Source organism: Staurois parvus, unplaced genomic scaffold (assembly GCF_062004578.1).
Source record: "Staurois parvus isolate SC_StPar_1 unplaced genomic scaffold, SC_StPar_1.0 ptg000153l, whole genome shotgun sequence".
NCBI lineage: Eukaryota > Metazoa > Chordata > Amphibia > Anura > Ranidae > Staurois > Staurois parvus.
Window position 1 is genome coordinate 24,408,913 of NW_028317949.1, and position 16,904 is coordinate 24,425,816.

General features: G+C 39.0%; 1 protein-coding gene across 2 annotated transcripts in view; it reads right to left on the minus strand.

Moving 5' to 3' along the window:
* Positions 1-16,904, minus strand: part of PHLPP1 (PH domain and leucine rich repeat protein phosphatase 1) — a 251,539-nt gene that overhangs the window by 89,511 nt on the left and 145,124 nt on the right. For both annotated transcript variants that reach the window (XM_089674867.1, XM_089674866.1), the window contains exons 4-5: positions 4,537-4,703; positions 1,287-1,433 (exon numbers count right to left, since the gene is read on the minus strand). In XM_089674867.1, the coding sequence (XP_089530993.1) occupies positions 1,287-1,433; positions 4,537-4,703 (314 nt within the window). The remainder of the gene's footprint in view (positions 1-1,286; positions 1,434-4,536; positions 4,704-16,904) is intronic.

Below are 16,904 nucleotides of genomic sequence, written 5' to 3' on the forward strand. Positions count from 1 at the left end.
GGAAATCGTTCTGTTAAAAAAACATAGGAAGTGTTTGGAACAGTACAAACATTTCTGAAAAGACTCGTTTTTAGAAAGTAGACCCCTCACAGTGATCAATTTTAGCCATACATTTTTGGAAATGAAGCAAAAATGCTGATATTGAAGGCATACAAAGAAGTGAAGCGCACAGACACAGCTTACAGAAAAACAGCACACAGTTAACCCTTTGATCGCCCCTCATGTTAACCCCTTCCTGCCCAGCACCATTAGTACAGTGTCCGTGTTTTTTTTTTTTTTTTTTTTTTAGCACTGATCACTGTATTGGTGTCACTGGGAATGTCAGTGACGCCAAGTCAGTTCCCTCCAGTGTCAGAATGACCGCCGCACTCTCGTTATAAGTCGCTGATCGCCGCCATTACTAGTAAAAATAAAATTAAACCATCCCAGTATATATACTGCCATTTGTAAACACTATAACTTTCACGCAAACCAATTTACACGTATTGAGATTTTTTTTCAGTAAAGACACATAGTAGAATACATTTTGGCCTAAATTTATGATGAAATTAGTTTTTTTTTTAATTTACTGGACATAGCAAAAAGTCAAAAATATTGTTTTCCCTCAAAATTGTTGTTTTATTTTTCTTGATAGCACAAAAAAAAAAAAAAAAGCGAACAGGCGATCAAATACCACTAAAAGAAAGCTCCATTCGTGGGGAAAAAAAAGGATGTAAATTTAATTTGGGTGCAGCATTGCATGACCACGCAACTGTCAGTTAAAGTAACTCAGCGCCATAATGCAAAAAATGGCCTGGTCAGGAAGGGGGGTAAATCATCAGGAGAGCAAGTGGTTAAAGAAAGCACTTGCCACCTGAGAGTATTTCTGGAGTGACGTTTATAAACTGCATTCCTGAAATAGAAATCTACCATTCTGCCTTTTTTCACAATATGTCAAATATATTAAGTTTGAACTGCCACCAAAAGGTCTGTTTTGTTGTGAAGAGGGGCAGGGTCTTCGTTGCTGTTGGGAAGGTTTCTCCAATGAATACACAAAGTTGAGTACAATCTTGATAAATTCTGATTCAAAATGAAAAGACTTACCACAAATTTTACTTCGCACCAAAAGCTTAGCACACATTACAAATAAAACTCACTAAACCTTTTCAAATACAATCCAATGACATACAAATAAATAAATACATATATTTACAAAATACTATAAACTGGCTTTCAGATGCAAACAGGATTATGTCTAAAGGACTGGTTAATGGGAAACACTGTCATAGCTCACAGCCAATACATACTTGTGCATGCCTCCTACTGCAGAGGGTATCACACGAAGAGCATTACACGAAAGGTTTAGTTCCGTCAAAGTTGGGATACTACAGACAGCCAGTGGAAACTCTCCTAAATTATTATTGGAAAGATTAAGGCTCCTCAACTTTGTGAATCTGGAAGAAAACAGCAAAACAAAAACAATGATTACATTTATTATAGAAAGCTTTTATCTATAATACTTCTCTAGCTAAAATCATTATGTCAAAGGATTAGAACTCCTGTCCTGTTTTTGCTACTGCATACATCTCCATTGAGGATATGTAAACTCAGTTCCAATCACAGCAATCACTAGTACAGGAAGCAAGGGGAAATATATCTCTCATGGGAACCAGAGTCATCAATAAATACAGTTGACCTAACCCTTTAAAACTTAAACTATTTCTGAAAAGAAAAAAAAAAAAAAAAAGATAGATACACAAAGACTCTTTTGAACTTTGGCTTGGAGACTGTAGTTCCCAGTCTTCTGGGCTTTGTAAGCATGGAGGACCAGGGTATGGAGTGGAGTAGGATAAAAACCCCTGCTAGGTTTTTACTACTATCTGGCACTATGTCAAAGACTTCTCCCCAGGCGACCAGTGTTTTACTAGAAAGGAATTGAAAAAAAATTTCCAACAGCAACATGCACAGGAATAAAAAAAAATGTCTGGGCAAAACCTAAAATGCAGCCAGTGATGTGGATACCTGAAGAACACTGCCTCCTGTGCACAGAAGGAGTCTTGGGACCAGACTGACAGATGACCAAGGATTTAAGAGGGCAAAAGGGAATTTAGGTGGGGCTTTATTTTACAACTAATGATTAGTTAGAGGGCAGATGAGGTAGGGTTATTCTGAAGAGTAACATTAAACAAAAATATTTTCTGTTGCTGTTGAAGATTTTAACCCACCTCCTTACTGATTTTACAGGACAATGCAAAAAATAAATGCAAAACAAACCAGAGAATCCTAAACTTAACTTTGTAAAATCTATGCATAAATTAGTTGCTATGACCAAAAAAATGGTTCATATATGGCAGAGAATCATTGTGGCTTAGTAATATTTTGCTACGTGTGACCACATAGCTAAATGCAATTTTCTGAAGTGATGTCAGAATTTCATCTCTGTGCAAAAGGAAGTGAATAAAAAGTCAGCAGATGAGAGTCTGCCTAATGTGAATGTGTAGCCAGCTCATTTGCTGTTGCCTAACAACTATAAGGACAAGTATAGAGAAGGGGATAAGATCGAAGGCGGTGCCTGGAAGCCACATGAGTACAATGTAATGGCAAATGAATGGAAGGCCAAATAGGAATAAAAGGATCTTTGTTACTCGGAGATAGATGAAGGAAGCAGTCTTTCAAAGAACAAGTTTATTCCAAACTGCTCTTGATTTACTTCAACAAATCTCAACTGCTAGCCAATACAAAGGCCTAGTGATATTCACAATGCAAGAAGAAAAGTTTTGAGAATATTCATCACCTACAAAAAAGAAATTCTGATAAAAGATTTTTCTTACAGGTATTTTTCTATGCACACTAGACTTCCTGTTATTGCAACCATCTTCGAGAGGTTACTTTTGAAGTCACTTGGATCATTAACATTAGATGATCATGTGTAAATGTGCTGAACTAAAAACTACATAAAGATCTATGTAAAATGTCATATAAAGCATTGCAATAAAATCTCCATAAAAATGTGCACATGTGTGCATAAATTAAAATAATGTATCCAAAAACAAATTGTTGAAAAAATATTCAAGTCCACCTAGGCAAATGACCTGTGCATGCAAGTGTACAATCCAAACAAACAAGTTCCTGCGTTAAAAATGGCTGTGTGTATAAGTGGGAGCTGCAGCGACCGTCGAATGGAACTGAACAGAATCAGCAAGGGAGAATGTCACCAGCACACCGAGGATCACCAATATGGGTCCAAAAGTTTTAATGAACGATCACATAGTTAAAGAAAGGCAACGTTTCGGAGTCTCGCAGGACTCCATTAGTCTTCCATTCATGAAAGAATGAGGGGGTCGGACCTAACAGAACGAGATTGGGACACCCTCCAGCTAAACTCGAAAGACGGGCAGATAATAAAGATGACTGTATTAGTAGTGTCAACTGTAGCAATCGTGCACACAGAGATGGACGCGGTCATCTCTCTTGCATCTCTCTCCCTCCAATCCCCCCTCCCTCTCTGTTGAGCGACACGTGGTCTCTGTGTGTGTATGCTGAGTTCAAAAGGCATCAGGCCCCAGCTGGAGAGCTTCATGGTTATAAACCCCAATTAGCCTGGCCCCAGTATGTCTGTGAGACTCTTGCTCGGAAAGGATCGTAAAGCCATAAGTCAGCCCTTCACTGGGCTTCAAAGACATTCCAACTAGCCGTAAAACAAGACAACACATTTAAACCCCACTTTTGCATATAATTTTATATCTGGAGATGGGAAATAATTACATAAAAACCAAGCATATATTTGGATAGCTCAATTTAATGCGAGTCGTCTGATATCTTATACCCCCTAGTTGAGTCTACAGGAGAGCAGAAAGCCATATAGTTCTAGCTGAAATAGTAAATTATGGCATGTTTAATATCTAGACGTTCAGCAGATGATTCTGCACATTAATCTACCGCTGGATGGAATGTTACATGTACCTAGGGAAGGTTATTGCCCTGATATCAACTTGTGAGGGATTTTGGTTCTAGCCTGAGTCCCCTGCCTACAACACCCTCCCCAAATGAGGCGATTGGTTCTCTGCTTCAAGGAGACACCCTGCTGAGTTCCTAGAAAAGGCTGTTATGCTTGGAAAAGGGAGTTGGGTTGAGTTGAAGAAATCTCCCTTTTAACATCGGAACCAACTTGGGAGATAACACCCCTTTTGCTCTGAAACTTTATCTGCTTAACCCAGGACTTTTGGCAAGTACTCTACCTCTCTAAAACTTCTGTTATCTCTTTGCTGTGTTATTGCTCTCTGTGTATGTATATGTGTGTGTGTGCGTGTGTGTGTGCGTGTGTGTAGTATGTATGCATTGAGTACAAAATGTAGTATGTATGCATTGAGCTTCATTTTCAAGAACCACCAAACATGAAAAACAGCCTAGAGAGAAAAAACCCACACATGAAAATGCCCACAACAGCTCCAGGTTAGCACCATTTACCAAAAAATAACTGACATTTTTTCAGTTTTTCAAGAAAATAAGAAAACAAAAAGGCAACATTAGAAACACTTTTTTTTTCCTTTTTTTTACCTTTGAAGGTCATCAAGAGTTCCCTCAGCCACAGAGCAAGGACTAAGCCGGAGAACATTCTGCTTCAAGTTCAGATGGGTAAGATCTTGGCTATAAAACAGGTTTTCAGGTAGGTGCTCCAAATTACAACAGGATAGGTCCACAGAACTGATCCTTTGGGAGGCAATCTAGGGGCGATACATGAAACTATCCTTAGCAACAAGCACACAAGGCAATAGTATAGTTAAGAGCGTACAAAACCCTTGGCAAAAAAACGTTTTTGAATACTTAGAAGACATTATAGAAAAGTCAATTCACTATGAAATAATTGTAACTAAAAACATTTGTAATTAAAGTTATGTCTAACAGGCAAACATGGCAAAATAGTTTATAATTATTTCATACACTAGTTAACATGATATAGATTATGTGATGCATATGCATGTTTTTGCACTTCTCTGCACGACAATGGGCTGCCATACACATAGAAAATTAACTTGTGCACATTTTTGAGCTTTGCAAGTTTTTTTTTTTTTATTTAACAAAAAGCGCACATCTTCCAGCCATGTTTGGGGTACCATTAACAATGTCTTGCATTGTTTTTTTTTTTTTGCTTGCAGTCACAAAACACTACAGTGTTATAGTGCAGCCTTACAGGATAAAGTCACAGTTCACTTAGTAGCTTCTTTCCAGTCTTGCTTCTTCTCGTAGGCAGGCCATACAATCATCTATTTTTGTTCAACCTGCTGGTTGAATGAAAAGAAAAAACAATCTGATTTACCAATCCACATATTTGGATTGGGGAATCCTTCTGCTGTGGTATTGTGTTCTGACATCGGACAGCCTTCCTGCCATCAGAATACAAAGATCAGTGCCATTGGCTATAGCTGGTTGCACTGATCGAAAGGGAAAAAACTGACAGACTGGTAGTAAGTAAATCAACTTCTGTACAACCCAAGATGCCTATATATGGATTAAAATTTGGCTGTCCCTGCTGAATTATGATCCGTGTATAACCGGTTAATAACAAACCAAGTATAAAGGAGTGTGCAAATCTCTCGATTACTTCACTGCTGCAGCACTGACTCCTAAGCAGCCAATTGCCAAGACCAAGGTGTCAGTTGGGGGCAGAGAGAGTATTCATAGCCCTCTGAAACCTTCAAGCAGATCAATACAATAATAATGATTGAATGTATTTCGATAGGTCTTTCGGTAACCAATAGTGCCTTTGTGCTAGAAACAAATTGTGAGCAGCCTGCAGTTCTGGGAGGAAAAAAGCTCCATATTTACATTGCAGGTATGCCTTGAAATCTGGAGAAAATTAAGAAAAATTATTTTTACTCTGCAAAATCCTTTTCACTGAGTCAATTGATAGACATTTTATGGTAATAAGCAACCATTGTTATACTGTTACCTACAGGAGAAATACATTAGACACACAAAAACTGAGGACCAGCCCCCTAGTAAATATAACCCCTCCCACCTACTCAGTTGTAACAAGCAATACAAAGAAAAGCATATGAGAGGAACCATGTCTCCTCAGTGGATTCCAAGAAAAATTATTTTATGGAGATTGAGAAAAAATAGGGTTTTTGTACTCTTGGAGGGATCTAGTTTTATGGTAAAAAAAAACAAACAAAAAAAAAAGGTGATATTCAAAAGCAACAGAGGGTGGGCACACCAAACACAGGAAAAACCAGCTAAACAATAACCCCATAACAAGGGGAAAACAAGGGTATTAAACAGCAGCCTGCAGACCTTTTTTACTGAAACAAGCATCTGCAGAGACAGTATTGACCTTGTAAACCTTGAAGACCTTAAGACAGTAGCCTGATGTTAAAGAATCCAAGGAGTACTCACTAATCTGTTGGAGTGGGCTTTAATGAGAAAAGGAGACACCTTATTTTGCAAGTCATAGGCCTGCACGATAACCTATCGAATTCACTTAGAAATGGTGGACATGGAAGCAGGAAAGCCTCTTCTAGGAATATCTGAAATAAAAAACAAGGAATATGTCTACCTACAAATAGCAGCTGAAAAGTAGATCCTGACACCCCTCACCACATGCACACAATGAAGAAAAGTCTACTTGGATTGAACAGGTGTTTGAAACAGCAGAGGTATAAATATTCTCATTAAGGTAAAAAAAGGGCATTGCTAAGATTTCAAGCTGAAGTGATGGCAAAAGGACTAAAGGAAAGGAAATGTCCAGAATTGGCTCAAACAAGGTGTATTCACAACACTGACAATACAAGATTAAAATTCCACAGATGGAGTGGGGGTTGAACAAGAACGTGTGAAGTATGAATCAGAGAATTATTGGGAAGAGGACATTGAAAAAGAACAGACAGGGTAGACATCTGGCCTTTGATGGTGACAAGAGCCATAACATTGTTCTACACACACCTGTAGAAAGGGAAGAACATAGCCCACCAAAAAGGTACATAAAGAGACCCCCAGAGACTCATAGCAGTGAAAATAGGTTTTTAACATCTTGGATGTCAGGGTTGGGTTGGAGTTCAAGGTGTCAAACCTGATACTGCAGTTTCTTCAGCTTCCAGGCCTTGGCTTGCAAGGTTTCCAGAAGGCCACGTACTCAAAGAGATGTGATGAAATTAGAGATAACATCTTAAAATGTGAAATTCACCATACATCTGAAGTCTTCCAAAATCAGTATTGTGATTGACACATGGCAGCTCAATGCCAGAGTTTTGATTCCACAATCGCGGATCGTTCAGGATATCCAGTGACTAAAAACACCCCTGAGACGACAATAACCCTGAACTAGTGTGAGGTCCTTTCAGCATACTTTAGGGACAAATGCGAAACGGAATGGAAGGGCTACAAGCTGATGCTGGTAGTAGTCAACAGAAAAGCAAAGAAATCACCGGTGACCTAGAAAGATGGAAATGTGAAACATTGCCCCATTTATGTCAATGAATGCTAAAGTTGACCATACACTAGTAGAAGTTTGCACGAAAATTCTCAGTACATTTGAAGACTTGATGTACGTTGTTCGAAAGTACTTAAAAATTTTGTCCGCTTTTAATATTAGACTTTGGAATACATGGACTTTACTGAATGAAAACTACATACACCGTTAGAAATTTATTCGTTTAAGAAAATTTTTATCGTTACGGCAGTCAAAACCAAATCCAAGCATTGCGTATGTGACTCTCCCAAATATCCATAAAAGCCAGCTAAATCTTCACTGATGTGGCTGTGGGGAGGATCTTCTTGCAAAGACCTTTTTCTTTTTTTTTTTTTTTTTTTAATCAAAAAGTTTTTTTATTGCACAACATATATCATTCCAATGTATAGACATACAGTCCAAAAGGTACACAGAATCAAGTGCAAAACAGGCCTGATATCATGCCAAACTGATATATTCACTTCAAAGGACACAAGGACGCAATAAAAGGCAGGAAGAGAAAGGGTGTACAGAGTACTATACCCATTTGCCACAGCACCATTCAGGTTACCCAAGAGAGCATTGCACTAGTCCAGTGTTTCTCAACTCCAGTCCTCATGGACCCCCAACAGGTCATGTTTTCAGGATTTCCCTCAGATGAAACAGCTGTGGTAATTACTAAGGCAGTGAAACTGATCAAATCACCTGTGCAAAATAATGGAAATCCTGAAAACATGACCTGTTGGGGGTCCATGAGGACTGGAGTTTAGAAACACTGCACTAGTCTCAGGTGGATAAGTTCCCCTGGGCACAGGCCAGGTACATCAAGCCATGGGATCCACAGCTTTTCAAAATTTACCCAGACATCCTCAACACTGAAAAATGTGTCATTCAAGCAGGAGAGTAGGACCCACATGAGTTACCCAAGACATAAGAGGGTGGATCAAGGGATCTCTACATATGCAAAATTAACTTACAGGCCTGCAAAAAGAGAACGTGTAACTGCTACTCTAGCCATCTCCGGATTCACTTCACTAAGAATGCTCTACAGGCAACATTTAGGATCAAGGGATATACAAGTCTGAAATACTCCATTAAGGGTATTCGCCATCCCTGTACAATACAAATGTAGTTTAGGACAATGCCAGAGAAGATGAATAAGGTCCCTATGATCTTGTCTGCCTCTACAGCATAGCATAGAGGCAGACAAGAGTGGTATATAATGGGCTCTCAAAAAGATGTATAACTGAGACACCCTCAGAGACATTAGGGGAACTAAATAGTACAGATTAAAAAGCCTCATCCCATTGGTCCTCAGATACTGTGCCCACATCTTCCTCCGGGCACTTTAACAGGGTGGCCTTAGAGAAATTCAGACAATAGCATATGATAGCACTGAGCGATAAAACCCTTGGCCCCGTCAGCTGAGTGGACCAAGTTAAACACTGGGGTTGGAGATATAACCCATCCATCTATGTTCCCCTGGGCTCCAACAAGTTATAGTACATATAAGGAGGCAAAGTATATATATCCTGCAATCAAGAAAACAAAAGCAATGACCCATCTCGAAAGACATGGAAGAGGTGTGTTACCCTAAACTCTTTCCACATGGCTAGAGATGTAAAATTTCAGGAAATTTTTAAGTCATTTGGAAAAAAACTTTTTTTTTCTGGAAATGATGAAAATTTTCAGGAAAAAACTTTAAAACGTTCAGTGTGGAGTGGTTTTACAAATGGATTTTGTTTCACTGGAAACGTGAAATGCAGTCCATATAAAAAGTATGCTTGTAATAAAAAGTACAGCAGATTCAGTAAAATAAATTAAACTTGCTTTTTAAAACTGTATTCATTACAAATGGAATAACAAGGAGTATACACAGTATAGTGATTTCATCCAGTGAACAGCAAAGGAGCTGAAAAGTCTTCCACAAAGGGTTGTAGTAACAAAGCCATCTTACACTATAGCTTCACCAGCACTTAAGCCAAAGAGCCCTTCAGATTTGGACAGAAGAAAGCGTTAACCGACATTATAACCCAGCTGTTCTCCAGTGCCGAATAAAAAGTTTAATGCAACAGTAATCTCGTCTACACAAATAAATTGGGAGTCAACACCAACAGCTGCCAGATACTTGACCAGAGATTTAGACTAGTCAGCCAGACTCAGAGAAGTGCAGAGAGAAGCTTTGTTAAAGATAGACTAAGGTGAGTAAACTACAAGTGGAGTAGACCTTTTAGTGTCAAACAAAATTAGGGGCAAGAAATATTTTGTCTGAGGTTTCAATCTGAGGAAAAACAAACACACAGGATAGGAGGGGAATCTTCCCCAATGGAGACATACCAACACATACCTGAGTCGCGATCAAACCCTATCCACACTACCTACATTTTTGAAAAGGCATTTACAAGTGAAACTCGAAAAATTAGAATATCATGCAAGTGTTCATTTATTTCAGTAATGCAACTTAAAAGGTGAAACTAATATATGAGATAGACTCATTACATGCAAACAAAGATAGTTCAAGCCGTGATTTGTCATAATTGTGATTAACTCTTCTATTTCTAAAAACGTCACTTAAATTCCAAACATATATTGACATTAGAAAATACGTTAGGCAACTATCCCTTAAAAAATATTTCTATAATAAACCAGCTGTATTAAACACACACAATACCATGACTAGTAACTCTAATTTAAGAAATGCGTCTACGTTCAATCCCCCTCCTCAAACCAACACATATTAACGCTTTTCGGGATACAGTTTTTAAAGACTTAGAATCTTTGAAAATAAAACCAGTGAATAGATATGACCCTTCCAAAAAAGTGATTGAATCCTTATTAGAAAGAAAGGATCTGGTTATACGCCCGGCCGACAAGGGGGGAGAGGTAGTAGTTTTAAATAAATCTGATTATGTAAAGGAAGTGAATATTTTAGATAAAGAAACATACTTACCTTTGTCTAAGAACCCTCTGGGACTATATAAGAAAACTTTGAAAAACATTATCCAACAAGGATATGATAAACATATTTTGACTATAAGAGAAAAACTTTACCTCTGTCCATCAGCCCCCAGATTTCCGGTCATGTATATCCTTCCAAAAATGCATAAAAATCCCCTAAACCCCCCGGTAGGCCAATTATTAGCGGCATAGGATCGCTTTGTTCCAGAGTCGGGGAATATATCGACCATTTCTTATAGCTGCTGGTTATTAAGAACCCTGCTTACCTAAAAGATACAAAGCAGGTACTCCAGGAGATCAGTAATATTACTATGGATACTTCTACATTTCTTGTGACAGCAGATGTGACCTCCTTGTACACAAATATAGCGCATTCCGATGGTATGGAGGCGGTACGTTTCTTTTTAAATGATTTTAATGGTATGTCTGCCCCACAGAAAGATTTCATTTTAACCCTTTTAGATTTTGCGATGACTAAACTATTTTTGGTTTAACCATCATTTTTATCTTCAAACTAAAGGCGTTGCAATGGGGGCTAAGTTTGCTCCCAGCCTAGCTAATCTTTTTATGGCCAGGTGGGAGGAGGATATCATCTATGCCAGGGATTGGCCTGAGCTTTCCTTTTACAAAAGATATATAGATGACATCCTCCTCATCTGGAACAGGGAAGAACAGTCGCTTTTAAATTTTTTTACTACTTTGAATTTTAATACATTGAATATTAAATTACCTTTTAACTATAGTAAGAGTAGTATTAACTTTCTTGATCTGACCTTAAACAACCAAGATGGTAGAATAATGACAGAAACATATTTTAAACTTACAGACAGGAATAGTTATATTCCGACAGATAGCTGCCACCGTCCCAGCTGGCTACGGAACATACCCAAAAGGCCAATTCTCTAGAATAAGGCGCAACTATACTGATATCACTTATCGGAAACAAGCTATTGAAATTACATTTTTAGAGAAAGGGTATGGTGAACCTGAACTTGATCAAGTGATGGAAGAAATAGGCAAATCAAACAGAAATACCATAATAAATAATGAGACTACACTTAGGCCTAAGAATATTTGTCCTTTTGTTACAGGCTATTCTATCCAACATAAAGCCATAACAAAAATTATAAATAATAATTGGAAAATTTTGAAGTCTAACCCCGTACTTAGCATTTTATTACCAGAGAAACCCGAGATAACCTTTAGAAGAGCTACTTCACTAAGGAAAAAAATATCTCCTAACATTATCGACCCCCCCCAAAGTATATTACATTATTTTCTAACCTGAAAGGCTTTCACCCTTGCAAAAAATGTGTAATATGCAAATACAGCAAATTTACAAAAAAATGTTTATAATTTTAACGCTACCGTTAAGGGTACTACGTACACTATAGATGATTTTATCACATGTACTAGCAAAAATGTGGTCTATCTTCTTCAGTGTCCTTGTAAGTTACAATATGTAGAACGCACAACAAGATGCCTAAAAGATAGACTTAGGGAACATGTTAGTAATATCAAAAAAGGGTATAAAGAACATTCCCTATCACACCATTACAAAAAGCGACACAACAAAGACCCATCCTCTCTTACTTTCATAGGTATAGGAATTATCAACACCCACTGGAGAGGGTCGAATAACAAGAGATCTGTGTCACAATTAGAGTCTAGATGGATTTATGAACTTCGTTCCCTACACCCTAAGGGGTTAAATATCGATTTTGACTTAAATTGTTTTATAGATAATAGCTAGTAATATGTTCGATAGGTTTGATGATGTTTTATTTGGGGTCTCTTTATTCTAACGTCTTTTGCTCCACAGTGTTTCATTGTATGGCATTTTCCTCCTTATTTTATATATATATTTTTTATTTGAAAGTTATTTATGAGATAATATATATATATATATATATATATATATATATATATATATTACTTATTCTTCTCTATTTGCACTTTGGTTTCTCTATCAGTGCTATCAGTTTAGTCCACACATCACAACGCCTATATATCCCTCTTTTTTATACTTTGTATTTATATATTATGTATATATTATTCCATATTTATCTTTTACAGATTTTATACATATTCTAATCTGTATATACATATTCATTTGTCTCTGCATTTTTATTTTGTCATCGCATTTTAACCTTTATTTTATTTACATTTTATATAATTATGTTTCATTTGGATTTTTATGTTTATATTATGTGTTTTTTTTATACTGACCTATATATTATTCAGCTTTTATGGTACACTTTTAAATTGACATCCTTTATTTGATGTCAGTCTGGGAACTCCAACATCATCGATCTATTTATTTTTTGTATATACACATATCAGTATTATTACTAATTTGATATGTTTTTGGTGGGGGGTTTCTCTGCACACAGTGTATGCTTTATAATATGTTATTATCTCCCCTTAGGTTTACATTACGTGTCAACCGCTATTATTTTATATCTGCATGGCCGTCTTGCAGTCACAGCCCCGTATTATTCCGTTCTTGATTACTGCCAAGAAAATGGCGCCTGCCGCACGCACATATATGAGACACCTTTGTCTTTTCCTGCCTCTACAATCCATGGTATAATGGCGCCGTAGTCTGCTGGGTGCGCACGCACATATATGAGACATCATAGTCTCTCCCCCTTACTTGTCCTTATGATCTATGGCAAAATGGCGCCGACACATCGCGCATGCGCGAATAGCCGGCAAAATGGTGGCCATGATTAGCACGGGCACCATTTTCAAATATAAATAAGAGCAGCAGAACGTCCAAGCTGTAAGCCCTGCACCCTATGATGATGAGCATAGCTCAAAATGCATCCGGGGGGCTACAGTTACTGGACGTTTAGCCACCGCTGGTGGCCATCCTGAATCTTATATGGTCAGTGTCTTTTTTCAATACGTTTATTACACATTCAAATTTACCTGTTTGACAATAAACTAGCCTTACGGTATCACGCTATTTGGTGTCCCTTATTGGGCTCTCTTTATTGAGAGCCTCCATTCGCAGAACCTGCACTCTACAGGGACCTTTGAACAGGTTGTTACGCATCTGAGCACCCTACCTTAGACGTGACCAGAAGGCGTACAGGATCCTGACCCTTACGAGAATGCAGATGACCTCGTAGACACCTGGTGAGACAGGCATATCTCAAAGTCGTATTTTTTACGCACTTCTGGTGAGTGCGCAATTTACTCATTTACCTTATTTCATCTATCACCTCGGATCAAGTCCTTCACGCACCTATCTAAGGATCATATCAGATCCTCACGTGGGCTTTATATACTTTGGGACATTCATTCATTCGTCACCATTAGTGACATGTGACTTCGTTTTTTATATAGATTTTTACTGATTGTTATTTTATACTTTTTAGTCTGTTGCTTGATTTTTGGCACTGCACCTATGTTGTTTTATATTACAACAAACTGCACACGGTTATTGATATTAAAGGGGGCAATACACAGTTTTAGGAACTAATGGTATGCAATCATTTGAGCAGGGGTCATTTAGATTGTCTACTTATTGCCATGTTTTAGGACAGTGCTATTCTGTTATGACCGACCGTTGAACATGAACCCCACAGGACATAAGAGAAATGTGTTTTGCCTTCTCCCTCTTGTTTAACTGCCTCCCACTGTACACAAACGGTCAGGGGGGACAAATGCCGTTCTGAGAGGTCATTACTGTACACCCTTTTAGACTCAGGGCCGCCCAAAGCCCAACACAGATTAGAAGATCCGCTCTGATTGGCTCTCCCAATCATGCGATGGCTGTGTCCAATCACAGCCATCACAGAATGTAAACAGAGGCATGTGTCAATGTATCAGCTCTCCTCACACAGAGCGCAGTGTGGAGGAGAACCAAGTTATGCAGCCTGTCAGGGATCTGTGTGTAGCTGATTTTACTGTGCAGTTACACACAGATCCCACACAGTGCAATCATCTGTCTCAGTGGACCATCAACATCTGTCGGTGTCCCTGTGGACCATCAAAATCTGCAATAGTGTCCTGGTCCCAACAAAGATTCAGGTGATCTAAGGAGAAACAGGCAATCACCAGCAGCGCTGTACATCCTTGTGAAGTGGTGATCACTAACAGTGCAGTACACACAAATAAGCCAGGTAGTAGTGGGGTGTCATGTCCACCACAAAGAATTAGGGCCCATAGTAAGGAAGATAATATATGAACATAATTTAATAGGTTACAAACAGCATAGTGTATCCAAACACTTTCTTAAATACCATAATAAAGATCCTTCATCATTACAATTTTGGGAGATTGAAAAAAATGTAAAAATCATTGGAGGGGAAAAATAAAATCAAAACACTTAGTCAGAAGGCATAAAAATGGATATACCAGCTTAACACTTTGTCACCCAATGGGTTGAATATTGATTTTGATCTGAATTGTTTAATTAGTAATTATGAGATTCCAGGTGTTTTGCCAAGCACCATAAGGGGGAAATTTGCATATAGTATGTATAGATTTTCGTCCGACTAAATAGAGAATATCATCTGAGCCCACACTTACACCAAAAGAGATTTTAGGACATATTCATTACCTTTCACTTTTTCAGCGAGGCATTCTCTTTACGCACCAATAGGTGATCATATATGTAACCACTATCAGTCCCTCCCCTCATTTAAATACACAGGGTTTATAGGTTTTATGTACTGTGTCTATTTTATTTCTTGCACTGGTGCATTTATAGGGAGTATGGTTTTTGCTATATTTTATAATTTTTTTTTTATTCTTAGCGGTTTAGTACACGTTCCCATGGAAAATAAGGGTATCCTATACCGTACAGCCTAGTTTTATACATCTTAGAGACTGAAATTAGTCATTTTAGTTGCACAATTTGTCTAAATATGTTAATATAAGGGCCACCGTACGAATTTAACAGATTATGGCAGCTGTAGATCATCTCTTATTGCAGACAATCCATAAGAAAATTGCCGCTGTAACTACCCACTAAAATATGGCCGCCGTATATTATCCTAAGAAGGACTACAACAAAATGGCCGCCACATTTTGATGCGTTTGTTCAGCTATATATTTACCCAACATCCCGCTCACTTCCCTGATGAAGAAGTCAGGAGGGGCATAATGTAATGCATGGGAGGAGCCTGGTATTGAACACTGCAAAAGTGCGGCTGTACACTTGTCTTAAAGGAGCGTTGATCTCAAATTATTATGTAAGTGCAATACTTTTAACAGCATGGTTTTAACTATTACACTATGAAAAGCTATTATGTGTTTACTTGAGCATAATGGAAAAGTACGAAAGAGTTAATGCCTATAACAGGGGTTTTGAATTAACATTTACGGAGGTACGGTCAGCAAAATTTCCTTTCAGCAGAGGTACGAATCTCGTTAGCTATATAACACATTACAGTACCCCGGTACATTATGATCTTTAGCAGACCTTTCACACTGTAGTCCCCCCTACATCACAGTCCCCTCTTTTCCCTTCACATTACTACCCCCCTTTTAATCACAGCGCCCCCTAACGCCACAACACAGCGCCCCAACACAACACAGCAAATATATAGCAAAGACCGGATGTCTCTTTGCTGGATTGGGATTTCTCTTTGCTGGACCCAACTAGGCAAAGAGACAGCCCAGTGCAGCAAAGAGACAGCCCAGTGCAGCAAAGAGACAGCCCAGTGCAGCAAAGAGACAGCCCAGTGCAGCAAAGAGACAGCCCAGTGCAGCAAAGAGACAGCCCAGTGCAGCAAAGAGACAGCCCAGTGCAGCAAAGAGACAGCCCAGTGCAGCAAAGAGACAGCCCAGTGCAGCAAAGAGACAGCCCAGTGCAGCAAAGAGACAGCCCAGTGCAGCAAAGAAACAGCCCAGTGCAGCAAAGAAACAGCCCAGTGCAGCAAAGAAACAGCCCGTCCAGCAGAGACAGCCCCATCCAGAAGCTGCTACAGAGCTGTAACAGTGTGCCAGTGGGTGAAGAAGAGGCCGCCGTTGTCCCTTCAGTGCAGCGGCCGGCGAGGTGTCCCTGTGTCAGCAGCACTTCCTGCTTGTCATCTGTGGTCATCACAGCTGCTCCTCCTGTCTGCTCTGCTTTAGGCATAGCCACACAGCGGGAGGTGAGAAGTGGCCACAGTCTGTATTAGTCCTGTCCAGACAGCAATCGCCGCTTACCTCTCGCTGCGCAGCCCGATCCTCTTAAGCCTGGAGGCCTGTGCCCTATGGCCAGTGCGGGCCTAGCCCCGAGGGAGGGCACCCGGCAATGGTGTGACTGTGGTCCGGACGGGACTGTCCTGCGGTCCGCCATTTAGTGGCCACTGGCCTATAAGATCGCAGAAGATTGGCCTTTTTTCCTAAGGAGAGATTATTAACTCCATAGGGGAAAAGCACATCTAGACCTAATAATGTATGCTCTTAGGTCTCATTTTGGAAGTGAACGCATTATCATTAAGGAGATGGGAGTCACAGTTGCATGAAAGCAGTCATTATTGATTTAATCACAGATTGGAAGATGTACGAGTTGCACTAA